Source organism: Thunnus albacares, chromosome 8, assembly GCF_914725855.1.
Source record: "Thunnus albacares chromosome 8, fThuAlb1.1, whole genome shotgun sequence".
Taxonomy (NCBI): domain Eukaryota; kingdom Metazoa; phylum Chordata; class Actinopteri; order Scombriformes; family Scombridae; genus Thunnus; species Thunnus albacares.
In genome coordinates this window covers 20,067,176-20,086,096 of record NC_058113.1, presented here as the reverse complement: position 1 = coordinate 20,086,096, position 18,921 = coordinate 20,067,176, and the positions used below count along the sequence as shown (strand labels likewise).

Genomic DNA, 18,921 nt, shown 5'->3' with positions numbered 1-18,921 from the left:
GTCTCTGGTGCACCTGCTGAGTGTGAGTCTGGATCTGCCGGGTCAACTCTTTGGCTCTTTCCTCTTCCTCCTCGACTCTCTCCATCAGTCCGTTCCTCTCCTCCTCCAGCGCTCGCACCCTCGAGCCCAGAGCCAGCTTCTGGCGAGTCTCCTCCTGCAGTAATTCCTGAGAGAGAGCAAAAGATGAGTGTCAAACAGAGCCTGGTGACAGTATGTGTAAGTGTGGACGTCTTTGAGAGTTTGTCTCAGCCAATTCTTTCAGCTCCTTATAAAACTCAAGATTAAAAAAAAACAACTACTGCTATTCTCTCAACTTATTAGGAGAAAAATGTCTGTGGCTTTAGTCCAAAAGCCAAATCCTGACATCACACTTGACCCAACCCTGCTGTCTGAGTGTGTTTGTGTTTGTTACCTGTGCGTCATGCAGCTGGCTCTCCAGGCTGCTGACCTCTTTAGAGAGACGGAGAGATTTGGTGTCAGCGGAGGACAAATTGCCGGAGAGGGACTCAATCTCACACTGAAAGAGACACAGTAGGATAGAAAGGTAAATTCATTGGAAAAACTACGAGGGGATCTCTTCACTGCAGCAGCAGAATCAGCTTTTTGTGAGGTTTAAAGCACTTAAAGCACATTTTTTTGAACAGACTAAAAGTAATGAGCAATTGAGCGAAAAAAAAGCACCTGTAGCTTGTGCACTCTTTCCTCTCTCTCCTCCCTCTCTCTGTCAGCCTGAGCCAGGCGGGCGCTGAGCTCCTGCAGCTGACCCTCGGCCCTCTTACGGCCTCGCTCCGTCTCCGTGCGGCTCGTTTGGAGGCTCTTGAGCTCTGAGGTCAAATTCTGCCTCTCCTCCTCCAGCACCACCTTGGCCTTCTCCAGGGACTGACGTGCCTGAAAGAGAACATGGACAATATATGACGGGTGAGGGTAGGTGTGTGAATGTTCATGTGTTTTTGTGTATGTGACGTGTGTGTGTGTGTGTGTTCCTCTTACTCTCTTGCTGTTGTCCAGCTGTTCCTGGAGACTGTCTATGGCAGCGCTGTGTTTGACTCTGAGCTCTGATAGCTGGACCTCATGGCGGCGAGTCTCCTCTTCAACACACCGCTGGAGCTCGCTTAACTCCGCCTCTCGACGAGACCTGTGTAGGAAGGAGGTCAAGTGGCATTTAAAATATAAAGTAATAATAATTCAGCACTTTACAGCAATTCCTGACTGTGTGGCTGCACACAAGCAAAGGCCACAACCCAAACCTTTTTCTCCCATATTGCTCTTTTATTACATTTTCCATTTCTGTTACTGTCTTGATCTGATGGTACAACCAAAATATAATTCCCAAAGGCTCTGAACAAAATGTCAATTAAACTAAACTGATGACAATTTTTACCCTTATCATTTACCTTAGTTCCTGCTGGGCAGCTGTGGTGTCTAGAGTGTCCTCCAGCTCAGTCCTCAAAGCCTCCAGCTCCTCCCCCAGGTCTCGCCTTTGTTTCTCTGCCCTTTCTCTCATCCCTCGTTCATTATCCACTTCCTCCTTCAGCTCAGATACCTGGGACATGGCCTCCCTCAGAGCCCTCTGAGCTTCTGCTCGGCGTGCTCCCTCTTCCTCCAACCTGACAGAAACAGAGATGAGCAAGAAGAGTGAAAAAATCTGACTTTACTCATGTTCATGTTGTTATACAGTATGTCTTCCTCTGCCTCACCGGCCCTGCAGGGTGGTGATTTCCTTTTCCTTCTGAGCCAGACTGCCCCTCAGCTCTGCGGACAGCATGCCCAAGTCTGACAGCTGCTCTTGTGCCTCCACCGACTCGTTCTCCATCCTCCTCCTCCACTTCTCCTGCTCCAAACGACCCTGCTCCTCACGCTTCAAGCGCTCTGCACAGTGTTGAAGTGACAGATTAGAGTAAAACTGCAGCATTTGAACTGTAAAAACATTCAGAAAAAAGTCGGATAACAGGAATAACACCATCCACCAGTCAACTGTGTGGCTGAGATGACTTTAGGACATTTACCCTCTAGGTCTGCGATGACAGCCTCCTGCTTGTTCTTGAGTTTGTTGAGACTTTTGGTTTTCTCCTCTTCCTCAGTTAGCTGGTCCGTCACCTCACTCAGACGCTCCTCAAGCTGTTTCTTCTCCTGCTCGGAGAATAATTAAAATAATGCATAGGATTATGAAATGTGTATGAAAAATGTGTATATAATACTACACAAAACATTTTTTTTTCCATTTGATGTATTAGAACAAAAAACACTGAACAAGATGATATAGAATATGTACAGTATATATACAGTATACAGTACCTGTCATAAGTTTGGACACACCTTCCCATGCCCTTGAATGAGAAAGTATGTCCAACCTTTTGACTCATACTGTATGTGTTTATATAACTTTAATGTTACTAAAGGGGAAATTTATGGGACATAATAACAGATGATGAAGTTTTCATGTAATGCTCACCTTGCTAAATCGGTCTCTCTGCTCCACTGCACTCAGCAGGTCAGTTTCCAGACTTTTCACTTTGGTCTCCAAGCTAACTTTCTCCAGCAGGAGGCGCTGTCTGGCACTTTCCTCTTCCTCTAACTGCTCCTCCAGGTCCTGGCAAGGAGAGAAGGAATTGTTTTTAAGTGACATGTCAGGACAGGGACAGACAGATACAAGCGTGAACATGATGGACCTAATACCTTTATTCAAAGTGTTTTTTCTTTTTTTTAAGTTTGCCTTTATTTGACAGTCACTAGTGAAGAGGTAGTCAGATAACAAGGGGAGACAGATGGGTGTGACATGCAACAAAGGTCCCTGGCTGGAATCGAACCAGGGACATTGCGATTGTGATTTTTCTTTCTATATAGAAAATACGGCTGAGTCAGTCACTATTGGGTTCTGTTTGCATATTTACACAGGGTTAATTGCTCTAATCTCTCACTGAATCTCCCTTTACCTGTATATTTTGCTGCATCCTCTTCTTCTCATTGGTCAGCTGGACACCCCTCTCCTCCTCTTCTTCCAATCGACTCTCCAGCTCGCCCAGCACCTCCTCAAGCTCCTGCTTCCGATTGGCCAACCTGGCCCTCATCTCCTCTGCCTCCGCAAACAGTTCTGCCTCGGCCTGCAGCTGGTCAGCCAGCACTGCCTTCTCCTCTAGGAGCTAGAACATGACACAAAGAGGAGGAGGAGGAGTGAGTGACTGATTCATGGTACTGGCAAAGTCAGAGCAGAAGGATTTCAGCGTAGGGGGAACAAGGTGGAGGTTTGTTTACCTGAACGTGTTTCTTGTCCAGCTCAAAGAAGTCCTGCTCCACTCGGGTGAGTTTGTCCTTGGCCTTCTGGAGCTCTGCCTCCCTGACCTGGATCTCCTCATCCTGCCTCGTCACCTGCAGCAGGGGCTTCACCTGGTAGGCACAGAGCAAGGGTCAGAGGTCAGTGTTTAAGTCTCCATTCCTGCATCGGCTATGATTTAATTTAAGTGCATCAAGTTGATTTTATTCTTCATTCCCTTGTCATTTTATGCATATTGCAATATACGTTTTTGTTAAGCACATTTTTTTCATTTTTTAATCACTCCATTTTGTTTTAATAATGCAACTCAAAGTATAATAGAGTAAAATAAACGAAAAATCTTCCAGCCATGTTTATCATCAGTTACAAATATGTGTATATTGCATATTTCATGTCAGCATGTAATGTAGATGTGTTACAGTACCTTAGTGAAAAGTCGCCACCACTGCCAGTTTCTGAGTTTGAGGTAAGCAGCACAGTTCCTCTGCATCACCCTCATAGCGCTCAGCTGCTGCTGCTTCTTCATAAAGGCTCTGAGAAGTGATAAGAATTTCACAATACATGAACAAAAACATATGCAGGTAACTTCTGAAATGATTAAAAGTGGTGGATTGTCACCTCAGACACAGAAACTAAACAGATGTCAGGTGTTAGCACTTCTTCTTTCACAACATATACTTTAACCTTTAAGTGGTAAGCAAAACTTTTACTCTCCTGTAGATTAAAGTAGAAAATTACTATAATACAATTTCACAAGTTTATCAGGGTCTTTGATCAATGTCTACACCTCAATTATTGTGTGTGTCTTATGGAAGATACTGAGATTTGCTTTTCAAATTTTGCTTTTTGGCCTGTTCTGTACTGACTAACATTTTCCACTGCTCAGTGATGCAGCAGCTCTAACATCTCAATAGGTATTTTATCACAGGATATTTTGTTGTCAAGCCAAACAACAAATGACGAAGCAGTTTTATCGATAAAGGCTAAAGACATAACTGTTAAGTTTAAGGATATAACAGTATAACATTTTTGATGGTCCTGCTCTAACTACCCTGCTTACTTGCCTCTGTAAAAACGTCATTATTTATGTAATTTACAGGCTTCCATAAGCTGTGCCAAATACCTGTCAATACCATTGAAATTCCTGAGTCACTGATAGGGGCTGAGAAAAGATTAAATATTAATACTCCTTTAAGAGCGAAATACAAAACTGCCATACAGAGAATCCCCAGCAGTGTTAGATGTCTTGCTTCTCTTATCCCTTTGGTTGGTTTCAGTTGACAAAAAAATAACTGTTGACTGGCCAATGACTTATTTATAACCATTTAAAAATAACCACCAAGATTAACAATTTAATGCTGTCAAAAGCTGCTGACATCAAAATCATCTAATAACATCTAAATAAACATTTGACTCTTATATCTGTCACTCTCTGCTAATGTTTAGTTTTAGGTAAAACTCTTACTTGCGTGCAAGGTAGCCTCTGGAGGCGCTCTGGAAACGTATGATGGTGTCTGTGATCTTTAGGTCTCTCTCCTCTTCCAGGTGAGCCAGGACTCCAGCTCTGAAGAAGACTTTACTCTGACCCACTCTGAACAGGTTGTGATCCAGTTCCAAAGCACTGATCTGAACAAGGAAACAGGGTACAGTTAATACTAGTTGGTCAGTCCCCCATTTGAATAAAAATACACTATACTGTGTCTTTATAGCAACTGAAAAATGTCTCACCATGAGTTCTGATGCCTGTTTGCCATCCATGAAGGTGCGAGGAATAGCATTCGGAGTCAGGATCTCATATCTGGAAGACAAATGTGTTTTAGTGAGTGTGTGTTTGAGTGAGATTAAGTGTAAAAAGGGTCATTAGCAGGTGCCAGAGAAAGTGCTTGAGAAACAAAGTTGTGTGTGTGTGAGAGACAGAGAGAGAGAGAGAGAGAGCAAGGGAAAGAAAGTGAGAGGGACAGATGGTTATGAAAGGTTGTTGATTGGAGTGTGTTGTCCAGTCTCTTCTGTGATACAAAAACACACACAGACACACACACACACCTCTGTCTGAACTCCTGGAATGGGATGCGGTTAGGGAAGCCTTGTCTGCAGATACGGATCCCCTCAAGAACTCCGTTACACCTCAGCTGGTCTAAAACGAGGTGGGGTGACAGCTTACCGGCCTGACAGAGAGGAAGAGAGAGAAAAAGACAAAACGTCAGATCTTTCCTCCAGTTTGTGTCAGTGTTCATACTCCTATCCCTTCTCCCTCATTAAGTCTCACCCTCTTCTCGTGGTTGGGGATGATGCAGCGCAGGAAGTTGGGGTTGGTGTTCCTCAGCGTGGCCATCAGCTTGGCAAGGGACTCCTTGTAGAGTTGACCAACAGTCCTGAACATTCCCTTCTTTGTCTTCAGTCCTGCTGCTCCGAACGTGACCGACCCGCTGTTCTCTCCTGATGAAACCTGGTCCAGACCCACAATCCTGTCCACTGGATGAAAAAACACACACAGAGCAGGGTGTCAGTTTCAGCAGCACTGGACTGTAAGTGATTGTTTGCCAGACTTTATTTGACATGTCAATGCCGTGGAATAATGATTTCACATCTGCGATCAGGGCTCTAGACAAAGAGTGATATCAGATGGTACACAATGGATTTAAAGCTCATTAGAGATGCAGTGGTATTGTTTTTGAAGCCAATACCAATTGAGGATGTTTTCACATCCATATCAGCCTGTAAGATACACAAACACAGTCGAAGTATAATGCAGGTACATTACAGGTTAAGCTTTTTCTAGCTGAAGCTGTTAGCTTTGGACATGTCTAGACAGGCATGTTTTCATATTTGTTTTAAAAAAAAAAGACCATGACGATACTTTTATTATGTTCCTGATTGTGACATTCTTACAGAACAGATGTCACAAACATATAAACTTCATTATCAGACAAATACCTATCACTGATTATAATACTCATCTAAAGTTAATATTTAGATGTTAGAAGTCTGATATGTTGGTGCATCTCTTGAGCTCATTCAGGATCACATTTCTGCATGTGGTCGGTTTGTATGAAACTCTTCCAGTTGCACTTCGTTTGTGGCAGTATTGTGCAGCACAACTCTTACTATGTGATCCTGAATGTTGCTTTTGTGAGTAATTGTGAGCATGCTGCTACCTTTCACACTGTCAAATCTCTACAAAACCAAGGTGAATTACTTCTTTTTAAATGGAAAATGTTACATCACACAAGCACAGCACTCTCACTAGAAGCAAAAATGCAGTGAAAGAGCAAAGAGAGAACAACAAAACTAACAGCACAGTGACAATATGATAAAAAAAATCACAATATATGTTTGCTTATGAAACTACAGCACAAATGTCAACTAATAAAGAAACTAATAATGCCAAAAACGACACAAATACACACACACTACAATCAAAAACTGGGAAGACAGAAAACAAAGCAATAATGTGAGCAGAAGTGGGAGTGAGGAATGTGAGTGTGACACACAGAGGAGGAGGAAAAACCTACTGTCCGAGCCATTAGCCTGTATTGTGGCGTAAGAGTCAAAGAAGTACACACGAGGAAGAGTTTGAATATCTGATGCAGGGAGAAGGAAAGCACAGGGAAAAAGATGAGAAGAAAGGAAAGAGGGAGCCCAAGTGAGCAGCAAATTAGTGGAAAGGGACGATAAAAGAACAAGAGGAAAAGGGACACGGGAGAGAACAAGAAGGAAGAGGAACAGATAGATGAGCAGACAGTGAAAGATAGAATAGTTGCATGATAAAGAAAAGGAGAGAAAACAGTAAAGTTAGTACATTTTGCAACAGAAAGCTTCATTATTTGTATTTGACAAGCTTTAGAAAAATGCAGAGGATGAAACTATATTACTGTTTCAGTTTAAAGTACATTACTCTACACATTTTAACATACTGTACATGTGTGAAGTCCATGAATTAAAGGTCTACTGTAAACAGTAGTGAATAAATGTGTGAGTGAATCAGCCTCACCCTCCTTCCAGAGCTCTGAGACAAAATGATCAGACGACTGGTGGAGAAGAGATGCCACGTTGTCGTTCAGAGGATCCATGTTTTTTACTAGCCAGTCATCAGCCTTGTAGTCCACCTGACAGCGGAGAAGCCAGAAAGAGGAGACAAAAGGTGAGATAAAACATTACAGAGGGCAGTAAACAATTTTCAACTTTGACTGGGAAAGATGGTGGCCATTGAGGCGGTAAAAAAAAAAAAAACGAGCGATACCTTGCCAGCATAGTGAATGATGGAGAAGTCAGCCTCCCCGCGTGGCTGCTTTGATTTGAAGAATTTTGGATGGCTGCCTTGCTCTCCAGAGAGCTTGTCCACAAACGAGCGGTCTGTTGCTCGAGGGAACCAGCACTCCTCATCCAGCAGGGCCAGAACACCAGGTGGGTGGGCCTGACAAAGACAAGGAACATGGCAGTGTATCAAAGCAGAGTGTGTGTTTACATGTTTGTGTTTCTGTTGATATTAGTTGCTTTTATTTATTCATCATTGGATGCGGTTTAATGTGGTGACTTAAACAGGTTGTATAGGCCACAGGTTCAATCCACTCTAATCACTTAACAAGTAGTAATTTGTGTCCCTGTCTGGAAAACAGGATGTGTACGTACTGGTCTTTCGATGAGGTCAATGCAGGGCTGCAAGTCCAGGCCGAAGTCAATAAAGTTCCACTCGATGCCCTCCCGCTGGTATTCCTCCTGCTCCAGGATGAACATGGTGTGGTTGAAGAGCTGCTGCAGTTTCTCGTTGGTGTAGTTGATACACAGCTGCTCAAAGGAGTTGAGCTGCAGAGGTGGGATACAGAAAAGATTTAATAAAAGTAATTTGGATAAATTAAATCACTTTGCAAAATGTCCTAAAAGAACCAGAAGTAAAAGAACAATTGTGCACACTTGAAAAATTAAATGAAAAAATAAAACATTTCCTTTGTTATCACAAACATTCAGAGAAAATCCCTTCTCTTGAATTAGAACAAAGTACCTAATGCATACAAACAAACCATCATCACATGTACAAACCTGAAAGATCTCAAATCCAGCAATATCTAGGATGCCGATGAAGGAGGCTCCCTGTCTCTGTCTGCGGTCCAGAGCTCTGTTGATCCTGTGCACCAACCATCTGAACAGACGCTCATATGTGGCCTTAGCCAAGGCCTCCACAGCGAAGTCAGCCTGGAACAAGAGAGACACACTATTAAGATACACCCCAAAGTGACAGATGTCAGTTGAGGACAAATATCTGTGCCCATGTGGTATCTGTTACCTGTTCTTTAGTCTGGGCCTTCTGCACATACTCTCGACCCACTTTGATCCTCGGGGTGAGTATGGCGCGGGTGAACTCCAACACGTTGATGCCCAGCAGATGGCACAGTTTCTGAGCAGCTGTGTTATCAGGCATGGATGCCTGGTCTTGGTTCTTCTCCTTTGTGAAGGAAATATTCCCAAACTGGAGCACAGAAGAGATCACCTTCAGCATGGCTGAGGAGAGGTAAGACAGGGAGAGGAAAGGTGATTTATAGCAAAGATCAAATGTACAAGAAATAAACTACTTTCTCTCTTTCTCCTCTCTTACATAGCAGCTCCTCCGGGTTGAAGCCCATTATAGCCATTGAGTCCATAGTCTGGGTGAAGTTCTCTGAATCGCTCTGACCGGGAACTGGGATGGAGCCTCCACTGAGAAAGCGGTATTCATCAGCAGTTCCTAAGAGCAGGTCCGCTATAGATGGGAAGAAAAAAGGTGAAACAGAAAGATTTAAGTATAAAAGGCATAAATCACAATAAGACATTGGTAAATTTGAACAAAATAACACAGTATGTTCTGTAGTATATCAGTATTTCATAATCACATTGTAGTCAACCTCTGTCCTTTCACTCACCTCTTGTGTCCTCTGAAGCTCCACACAACATCTGGTAAAAGATGTGGAACGTCCTCTCATCTTTGGCCTGACGGGTGGCCCGGGACTTTTCCAGGAGGTCTGGATTTACAAGTCATGGACATGTACAACCGTATATCACACAGTAGTGCTGCTTCATGTCGTAAAAACAAAGATGTACGCTTTAGTCCTGGTCTATTTCTAGCAAATTAGCATAGTGGTAGAGCATGTAGACTCCTACAAATCTAATTTCAGAAAGCACCTCAGGCCATCACAGATAAACAGAGGGTCAAAATAAATGGAAGTATTTTTAGCTCAACTATCCTGTAAACCAGACAGTTCACTTAGAGAGCAACTTGTTTGTCAATGTGATAATATTTTAAAAAGGATACAGGTTTCAATGTTGGCACCAACGATGTACCCTGCCACGTCAAAATTAATACGGATGAATTTACCCTGAGGAAGGAGGAAAAGTGGTTTTATGTTCCAGTCCATTTCTTCATTCATTTCTTCAAACTGCCTGATGTGAATGTATAATTAATCTAGACAGGTCTTACAAATCTGGAGGAATTGTCATTCTTGACAGTCTTTGCGTTGCCAAAGGCTTCCAGTATGGGGTTGGCCTGCAGCAGCTGTCTCTCAAGCTCGCCCTGAGACACACAGGAGACATCAGATCAGATAAGAGCTTCAACGAGGGCCTGTCCACTAAAATGCACCATTTACTGATCCTGTCTTTGGTGTAACTACTGATCTGTTATGTAAAATAAAAAAAAATGCATGACTCATCCTTCAAGAGCAGTGACACAAAGGGTGCATTTTAGGACCTAAAATAGCATCCACACCACACACACCATTCCCAGACCCAGGAACAAATGATTCTCAACATCAGTAAGAGTAATGGGCCCTCATTAGTTAAGCAATCAATGCTAAAGAAATTGATCATGTTTCACATTTAATATATAAAAAATTAAATCTCTTACATTATTAAAAGTCAATCTCTAGAGTTTAACTAGTACTCAAGCAAGAGTCAGTTGAGAACCACTGTTGTAGAGCAAAAAAAGGGGAAGAGGAAAGCTGCAGCTTTAGATGCTAACATCATACACAGGCTACATATTGGCTGATTCTAGATAGCGCTGCAATGCATTACTGCGGTTGTCGCATTGCTAGTGCAGCAGCTGTCGATGCAGCATCAGCAGCAGCAGCAGCAGCAGCAGCAGCAGCCAGTGATGGTTACTGAGGGATTTAGCTACAGGAGGTGGTTATAAAAACTGTCAAGGAATGCCAGCCAGCCAACACTTAAGCCAGACACACACAAACACGCAAGAAGAGGTCAGCACTTTTCATAATGACAAAACACGAAGCAAACAATGTGTACAGTGTACATATTAACAAAACCGCATACTTAAGTGTGTACACTTGATCGCTCGCTACACACAAAGCCACACCCACTCTCGAATGTGTCATTTAACCGCATACACACATGCTGTATAGGTCATGTGATTAAAAACACCTTAGACCTACAGGTAGGTAAATACCTGTGGCATTTACTGAGAATTGAAAACCAACCCTCAGCCTAGTTACTACTAGAAGAAGATTAAAAAGTGCCCAAACTAGAGATCCAGAAAGACAGGCTTTATTATGAAGCAACACTAGAACAGTCAGAGAGAAAAGCACCATGGACAGAAGACTGATAATGATTCTCGTTATGTATCAGGATAATCATATCAGCTCTAGTTAATATTCTACATGTGACCCCCAACTATGAATAAACCCCAAGTTGTCTAAATACTTTCATACTCACATATTGTACACTCTGACGAATTGTGGGGGGGGGGGATGAAGTTTTTAGGGGGGAGGAGAATGGGTGGATGGGTGAACAAATGGACAGGATAAACAAACAAACAAAAAAAAAGACAAATAAGACAACAACAACAACAACAAACAAAGGAATACAAACAAGCAAAAACCAAATATTCAGTACAGTTCAAGGCTTAGCTGTTATGAGGAACCACATAAGTGTAGCGTTTAAGGTTACTTTGTCGGTTAGTCAGAGTCATCGTGGGGTTCGTTAGGCAGAAAATAGGACAGGCCGAAAGCAAAAGGACGGGAGAGCAGGATGGAGGTAACTCACCCTGATCACCATAGAGCTGCCTCTGGTTAAGGACCTTGAGCCGTCCATCTGAGCATGCAGGAAAGAGAGAAAGAGGAACAATGCAGAAAGATGAGAATGAGAGGAAACAGTGAGGGAAGGAAGGAAGCTAGGAAGATAAGGAGTAATGCTGAGAAAATGTAGAAAAAGCAGGACTGATTGAAAGAAAACCCATTCCAAGGTAAGATGTTACATAATATTAGCAGATGATATTTTATAATCACAAAGTTCGTAGGCATAATTTGATAAAAGAGGTAAGAGAGAGAAAGTGATGTGATGCAGGTTTAAAAGATTGTGGTTCAGCAGCAAGAGGGATGTAAAAAGGAACCTTGAACTAATTAAATAACTATTTCAAACACTGATTCGTTCGCTCAAAAACTCTTTCATCACCTAACGTCTCCATCTTCATATTATATCCCTCCCCATTTATAGTTGGTGTTCCTAGAAAGTCTCTCTACTGCGACGTACCTGTAAAGCTTCCTTGTTCCTGCCCAGAGTGCCACTCTTATGAGAGGAGGCAACGTGAGCCAAGTACTGTATGACTTTCTTAGTATTCTCCGTTTTCCCTGCTCCAGACTCACCTCTGAAATACACACACACACACACACAAACCAAGTAAGGAAGACAATAAATACCATTCTTTTTTTACAACAGTCCATCTTCAACACATATGGTCCCAATTTTGAACAGTATACAGAAGCATTTTAAAGAGAGAGAACACACAGGAGCAAGTGGCAAACATACATTTATCACACCAATAAACATAGAGCCCATGCAGCGCATTCAAAGCCACAGGTCTAAACAGAAAGCAGGTGTGGAGGATACAGGCCCTGTCGCCGTTGTTGCTCTTGGAAAAGATTCGAAGGAGAACGGAGCAAAAATAGCAGCCGTAAAAAAGATCTAAAAGAAGCAGGAGCCTCGTCCCAAATACACTGATTTCAAGATGAACCTAGAGTGGGATCCTTGACAATGACAGGAAGAGTCTGGCAGGGAGACGGGATGAGAGATTACAGGCCCAGAGGCCCAAACAGGTAGGTGGACGAACGATGGATACAGGGACAGCAGCCTGCATTTACGTTACAGGCCTTGATGTTCTGATCAGTTTTTTTTTGACCTGACTCTTTGAATTAATGTTTAAAAATATCTTGTTTGTCCTGGACTTGCATGTGCACATTTACATTTATCAACAAACGGTATCATAAGAAAAACGTACATGAACAATGAGCATCAACAGCAAACGTCACTCCATCACGGAAATTAATGAAATTCTGAGGACCAAAAAATGCTAAACAGTGGAGTGGTAGCTGTATTAGCAGCTGCATAGAAATGTATGGGAACAAGAGAGGAGTGTGGGTCACACAAACTAGGACCTAATTTTTAAAATATCCATTTTTTACATCCACAACAGTGAAAAAAATTATTAGATCTGTGTGAATAAAAAACGATTTTGTCCACAATTTGAATATTGTACATCTGGTTAAGAATGAATCCTCCTCTATTTTCATCTCATCTCTCCTACATTAACTTATATTTCTTCTTATGTAAGTGTGAGTGTGGCACCTCTGTTCATGTTACCCCTAACCAAGGCCTAAATGTAACCTTAACCTTAAAAGTTTGTTGACATTTTTTGATATTTTGGGTGATTTGACTATTTGCGAATTCTATAGGTTTGGAGTATTCTTGTTTCCATAATTAGATTCTTTACTCAGTTTAACTTATAGTTACTATCTTCATACTAATATTTATATTTATCCTCTAAGCAGGCCTAATAATTTTTGTAAAAATAATTGTTGTAATAAAAAGGTTTTTATTGCAGGATATTTATCAATCCCTTTAACATATTTGTTGTTATTGTGGGATATGCACTTATTTGAACCTTTTTGATGCATGCATTTTTCTATTATATTCATATTTCTATCAATTAGATTCAGCCCGAAAAGCCAGAGGAGCTCATTAACCTTATTTTACAGCCTCTGATTGGTGTTTTTCCCCCGGGCATTTACATATATATATATATATGGCACCGGTGCTCTTTGTCTGTATGAACCTTTCCTGATGAAGGTTTGAGGACCAAAACGTCGTTAATAAAGTGAGACAAGTGATCGACAGTGTGCAGGATTTTGGAGGCACTGATACACACCAATGAAGACATGTGAAAGCACACATACAGACACATACATACACAGACACACTCCAAGAGAGGCAGAAACTCTAAATGTGACCCTGACAAAAAGTTCCCTCACAACACATTGCAAACAATTCTCACATAGACGTCCCATTGTAGGCTACTCACGTGCAGAGGATTGACTGATCTTCTCTGTCTGTGAAAGAATAAAAAAAAAAACTGGGTGAAGACATGACATCATGCATATCACTCATAGCTCAATCATCACTCTGTAGACTGTCTAATACTGTCTGTAGACAACAAAGTAGAAAGATAGATAGAGCCTCTTAAAGTAGCGTCAGTATTAGATGGGAGTATTCTACATTTCTGCAACCGTGTAAAACATCTGGTTTAATACATGGCTGACAAAATCAACATCAAACAGCTCTGCTTATTAGAAGGTCTACGCATGCAGACATACAGTACAATTCACTGAAATAACACACTGTGATATGCTGTATGGGGGTGAGGAGGTTGGCTGTGCCACTCATGTTACACTGAGCCTCCACCCCCGCTAACTACTATAGGCATAAAGTGCTCTGGTCCCTTCCACAGAGCTTCACACCTCAAGTTTTGATAGGTGTATACATATTACATGAGTGTGCAGATGGACTCGATGGACTAGACCACTGCTCCAGGATTTAAATCTCTCGCTGTGCTCTTGACATGTCAGTCACTCCTTTGCTAATTAGTACTGTGGAGAGAAGCAGGTCACCAGCTCGACTGGTCTCTCCAGGCTGCCAAACCACATGACACTGGGAGTCAATGGGTGGACATTGGTTGCAACATCACTTGTGTGTTTGCCTTGAAGGATTCCCACGCGCTTAGTCTGGAAGAATTTATACTGGTCCTGCAGGTTCAATCACTGTAACACGCCTACAACCTACCCCGGGGGTGGTGAGGGGTGGTGGGAAAAAGGTAAGACACAGAGACACTAAGCCTCACCTGTCTTGTCCTGCTATCTCAGGAAGACACCCTGAGGCAGAGATATTGCTCAATCAGCCTTTAACGGCTTTTTAATGGTTGATGGGAATTCTCTCTGTCTCATCTCATTGACTCAACAGGTAAGACTCATGGACAAGTAAGACCTAAAAAATGTCTGCCATATGGTTACCGTCATCACTACTACAAATATACAATGATATTACTCAATCTACTGCTTGTCACAAGGGTTGCTGCCACACCTGGAAATCTCTGTTGCGAAAAACATCGTCTTGCATATTTGTTTTCACTTTTACAGGCTTTTGATAACAGCCACAGGTCAAGAAAAAATACCACACCTTCAAATGACTCTTATGGTGTGGCTTAGTGATCAAAGATCACAGATGAGATTCAGCACCATGTTTCAGGACAGCTGAGCTGATAGCAGATGCGTGGCTTGTCCACACTGTCAGAGTTAGTAAGAGGTCAGAGGTCACAGATAGTGCGGAGTACCTTGCAGCATGCTGCGATAGGCGGCCTCTGATATGGCGTAGATGTGCGGGGGCATCTCGTGGCGTTTTTTGCCTCGATACATCTCCACGATGGACTCTGTGTAGATGGGCAGGTTCTTGTAAGGGTTCACCACAACACAGAACAGCCCTGAATACGTCTGGAAAAAACACACAGAACAGAGAGGTTTACATTTACCATTTCTTCATATGGATATGTCTTCCATGGAGAACAATCAGGATATCATTCCAGTCAGAATAAAACTGCCTCATTTACTTCTAGTTATGTTTGAAAAGGTTGGTGTACATATTTTATAATCCACTCAAAAGATGAAACACTGGATGTAATTACTCCTTCGGACTACTTTCTGTTTTTGAACTGGGTTAAATAATTTATGATGGATTCCTGGAGACTGCCAATAACTGTGAGTGGCCTGCCTTTCCTGTTTGATACCTGCAGGAGTAGTAATATCTCATTAAATAGTTGCTTCAGTAGAAAGTACAGCATTAATAGTCTGTCTTTTTCTGGTTACAATATATTACGCAGTTCAACAACATTCTTCTTGATATTTATTGTGGCACAAGTAAGCAGGACACCTTATGTGAACAGTCAGGGCTAAGCTAATACTCACGTGGGGAAATGACAGATACACTAACTGCACACATACTATATATAAATACACATAACATCATCCTCTCTCAAAATACACAACTGACTCCGTCACCAATGACACAGCATTTCTAAATGTGCTGCTTTTTGTAGGATTTAAAAATGCATAATTCATTCAGAAAGGAAAATTTGGCCTTGTGTAAATGAAATTGAACTAAATATTTTACGCAGAGCCCATCCACACCCAGACAGTAGTGTTCTCCTAATGCACTCCAACTGTAGTGAGGGTAATGAATGAAACACTTTATCTTATCTCATATAGTAATACGCCTCTCTCAGCTATTCCAGCAATTGATATCTTTATCTCTAAAACAACACTTAATCGCCTGTATATTATTTAATTGTCTTTTACGTCACTGTGACTTCCATTCCTAACTATCTATCCTGTCCAACTCCTTCCTTGCACTCTGACCCCTGTTCTTTTTCTACACCAGAAACTGGAGATACCCCCACTGCCACCACACACACACTAGCAACTTTGTAAACTGACTCCTCACTTCTCTTACCATCCCGTATCAGTTACAAAGGAGATGCCAGGGTGCTCACAGCTAACATATACATGTGTTCACAAACTGCTTCTTGCGTGCTGGTGTTTCTTTATTTGCTATATGCTGCGTTTCACCCCCTCGTGCATTAAACGTGTTGCGCGCTCACATAGATCAAGCCGGAGTAGTATCTCTCTCTCAGGTTGTGCAGCACAGAGGCTTCATTGAGGCAGGTGAGGTCGGCCATGTCCTCCACTTTACTGAAGCGCGGGGGGTTCATCCGCTGCACCTCCTCCCTGGACAGAGTCACCCGCCTCTGGCTGTCGGTCAGCTCCACCTCCACCTCATCGCCACGCTCCTCTCGAATACTGGCCGACTGTTAGTAGAGAGAGAGAGAGATTAAATAAGGGGAATATGAAAGATGATGGCTGAGAGGAGTTGCTGTACTGGAGATTATTAAAATGAATTAGCAGATAAGCTTTAGGTATTTATTGATGTGAAAGTTGTCAAGATTTCATGGTATTCATGAGATACGCTGTCAGGAAATCAATCTCAGAATAATAAATAAACCAGAATCAATCTCTTGAATGTGTTGATGTGAATTTAATCATTTATTGCTTTTAAAAATATTCTGTTCGGCAGCCTCAAATCCTCTCAGAAGTCTTAAATTTTGGATGTTCATTGTCCTTTAATACACTGAAATGAAGAGCATAACATGTTGGATTAGCAATCACAAGCAAGTTTTTAAGATTTTGAAGAAATCAGTAAGAAATGTAAGAAAATGGCTACCATTAGCTCAGGTAGGAAAACTTTCAAAAAATATGCATGATTTGCATTTATTAAGCTAAATCTAAAGCAACAAAAAAAACTCTGGTCTAGTCCTTTGATTCTACATCAAACCTGGTACTCTGCATTTAAAATGAAGCAAGCACTGAAAACATGATTAAAAATCTGTAAAACTGCTTTGGCAGAGTGTGATTGAGAGGAGCAGAGAGTGTGGATATCTTTAAAATAAACTTAAACCACACCTTTTTAGCATGGCTTTTATCTAATGTGTGTGTAATTCAACTTACTTTACCGTACTTTAACTGTTATTTCTTATCTCTTATTTTATTATTAGTTATATTATACTTTATTCATTTAAATGTTTCCCGTTTCATGTTCGACACTTGGAGTTGCATTTGATGTATGACTTGTGTTGTATTAATAAAGTTTGATTGATTGATTGATTGATTGCATTCGATGGCAGACAAAAATAGACAGTGACAGAAAATGAAAGAGGACCTCTCTGGTCATGCCGTTGATTTTGTGCTGGTTAGACAGGAAGCAGGGAACTCTAGCTTTGACCAGGTCACGGCTCTGCTACACTTCATCCTCTCTGCTACTTGACATGCACAACACACAAAATATGTGTGTGTGTGTGTATGAGTTTGCATGCGTGTGGCTGTATATTAGTCACAGATTGAACTACACGCTCAGAATAAGAAACTGGATGAAAACGTTCCTGTGTTAAGAGTGTGTGTACAGTGTATGAATGTGTGTATTCGGTATGTGAGTGTGTGTGTGTGTGTGTGTGTGTGTGCGCGTGTGTGTGTGTGAGAGAGATTGGCCAACAGTGCCATTCTCAGATCATGAGTGTAAAATGAAGTCAGTGTCTCTGCAACGGCCTCTTTAACATTAGGAGGCTGAAGGAGAGTATTGTTCTATTCATAGAGCTCTCCACTAAACCAGTCCAGCAGAGAGAGGCAGGCTCAGAGAGAGGACATCGAATTCATATGTCACATCCTACAGTAATGAAAACTTGTTGTGTGCATTGCACAAGTACTAAGGCAAAGTGGAACAAATGAATGTTATGACAAGGGCCTTGTGATAGTCATTAGGCCTAAATGTGTTGGAAAGCATCACAAGGCATATTAAAGAATCTAACAGGATGGAGGGAAGCCAGGGAAAATAGGGCACCGTCATGTGGATTAAAAAGCTCATAAAAGATGATAACACTCATATACAAAGACGCAGACTGCCCCACCTCTTTGACACACCTTCAATCTAAAAGGGCAAACACTTGGGGTCAATAATTTACCAGTGCATTAATACCCTGATAGTAGAAAACAGGAATGTGATAGCAAGTTGTACAAATAAATTAACCTTTTATGTAATTTAGCCCTGAAAATGAGCTTCAGTTTAATTTCTTTACAAGTGTGATTTCAGTTGGTGCTTGTTGGAAACAAAAGCCAACACATTTCTGTTGACCGGGTATCAGTGGACCATACCAACTTACCTCAAAGCCATGCTTCTCCGATGGCACCCACACTAGTCTCTTGGCCGCCCAGTCGGCTTGGCTGGCAGCAGTGAACACGGCGGAGTTGGTGGTGGGAGACCCTGGCCCCGCTCCCGATGACAGGAAGCGGGTGACATCGTTGGCACCGCCCCCCGTTGGCCTGGACATGGTACTACTGGCACTGGGAGAGGAAACGACACAAAAAAAGAAGAAAAAAAAAGGGGATAATAAAAAGTGAGCCTGTGTTCTTGTCCTGTGGGAAGGCTGAAAACTGGAGCGATGGGGATGATGTAAAGAATTGTCGGACAGTGACGCTGATGCGTTTCTGTGTCAAGACACTTCATGTGCGCCCACACATAAAGAAAGAGCAGTGGGAGCACGCAAGTAGCATGCAGGCCATAGCCAGCTCAGATGATGGCCTAATTGAAAGACACAGCAAATCAAGGAAAAGACAGGGATGGAAGAAGGACAGAGAGATTGGTGGGTGGAGGGCTGGAGGGGTGGAGGAACAGCGAGATACATCAATCGACTCAGTAAACTGACATGACAAGTGAGAGGGGGAGGGATGGCGAAGAAGGAGGAA

General features: G+C 42.1%; 1 protein-coding gene across 6 annotated transcripts in view; it reads right to left on the bottom strand.

The window, feature by feature from the left end:
- The window catches only part of myh14 (myosin, heavy chain 14, non-muscle), a 30,411-nt gene that overhangs the window by 8,738 nt on the left and 2,752 nt on the right, over nucleotides 1-18,921 (bottom strand). For 2 of the 6 annotated variants that reach the window (XM_044360338.1, XM_044360340.1), the window contains exons 2-33: nucleotides 18,339-18,519; nucleotides 16,230-16,436; nucleotides 14,910-15,066; nucleotides 13,605-13,632; nucleotides 11,780-11,894; nucleotides 11,294-11,341; nucleotides 10,964-10,975; nucleotides 9,720-9,812; nucleotides 9,555-9,618; nucleotides 9,166-9,264; nucleotides 8,862-9,005; nucleotides 8,553-8,767; nucleotides 8,309-8,461; nucleotides 7,901-8,074; nucleotides 7,512-7,685; nucleotides 7,263-7,377; nucleotides 6,784-6,852; nucleotides 5,538-5,743; nucleotides 5,315-5,436; nucleotides 5,000-5,069; nucleotides 4,737-4,897; nucleotides 3,696-3,804; nucleotides 3,253-3,384; nucleotides 2,934-3,140; nucleotides 2,453-2,590; nucleotides 2,007-2,130; nucleotides 1,698-1,869; nucleotides 1,395-1,607; nucleotides 991-1,135; nucleotides 682-888; nucleotides 413-517; nucleotides 14-166 (exon numbers count right to left, since the gene is read on the bottom strand). In XM_044360338.1, coding sequence (XP_044216273.1) covers nucleotides 14-166; nucleotides 413-517; nucleotides 682-888; nucleotides 991-1,135; nucleotides 1,395-1,607; nucleotides 1,698-1,869; nucleotides 2,007-2,130; nucleotides 2,453-2,590; nucleotides 2,934-3,140; nucleotides 3,253-3,384; nucleotides 3,696-3,804; nucleotides 4,737-4,897; nucleotides 5,000-5,069; nucleotides 5,315-5,436; nucleotides 5,538-5,743; nucleotides 6,784-6,852; nucleotides 7,263-7,377; nucleotides 7,512-7,685; nucleotides 7,901-8,074; nucleotides 8,309-8,461; nucleotides 8,553-8,767; nucleotides 8,862-9,005; nucleotides 9,166-9,264; nucleotides 9,555-9,618; nucleotides 9,720-9,812; nucleotides 10,964-10,975; nucleotides 11,294-11,341; nucleotides 11,780-11,894; nucleotides 13,605-13,632; nucleotides 14,910-15,066; nucleotides 16,230-16,436; nucleotides 18,339-18,506 — 4,299 coding nt within the window. In that variant the 5' untranslated portion in view covers nucleotides 18,507-18,519. The remainder of the gene's footprint in view (nucleotides 1-13; nucleotides 167-412; nucleotides 518-681; nucleotides 889-990; nucleotides 1,136-1,394; nucleotides 1,608-1,697; nucleotides 1,870-2,006; nucleotides 2,131-2,452; nucleotides 2,591-2,933; nucleotides 3,141-3,252; nucleotides 3,385-3,695; nucleotides 3,805-4,736; nucleotides 4,898-4,999; nucleotides 5,070-5,314; nucleotides 5,437-5,537; nucleotides 5,744-6,783; nucleotides 6,853-7,262; nucleotides 7,378-7,511; nucleotides 7,686-7,900; nucleotides 8,075-8,308; nucleotides 8,462-8,552; nucleotides 8,768-8,861; nucleotides 9,006-9,165; nucleotides 9,265-9,554; nucleotides 9,619-9,719; nucleotides 9,813-10,963; nucleotides 10,976-11,293; nucleotides 11,342-11,779; nucleotides 11,895-13,604; nucleotides 13,633-14,909; nucleotides 15,067-16,229; nucleotides 16,437-18,338; nucleotides 18,520-18,921) is intronic. The other 4 variants (XM_044360339.1, XM_044360341.1, XM_044360342.1 and 1 more) reach the window with 4 other exon arrangements.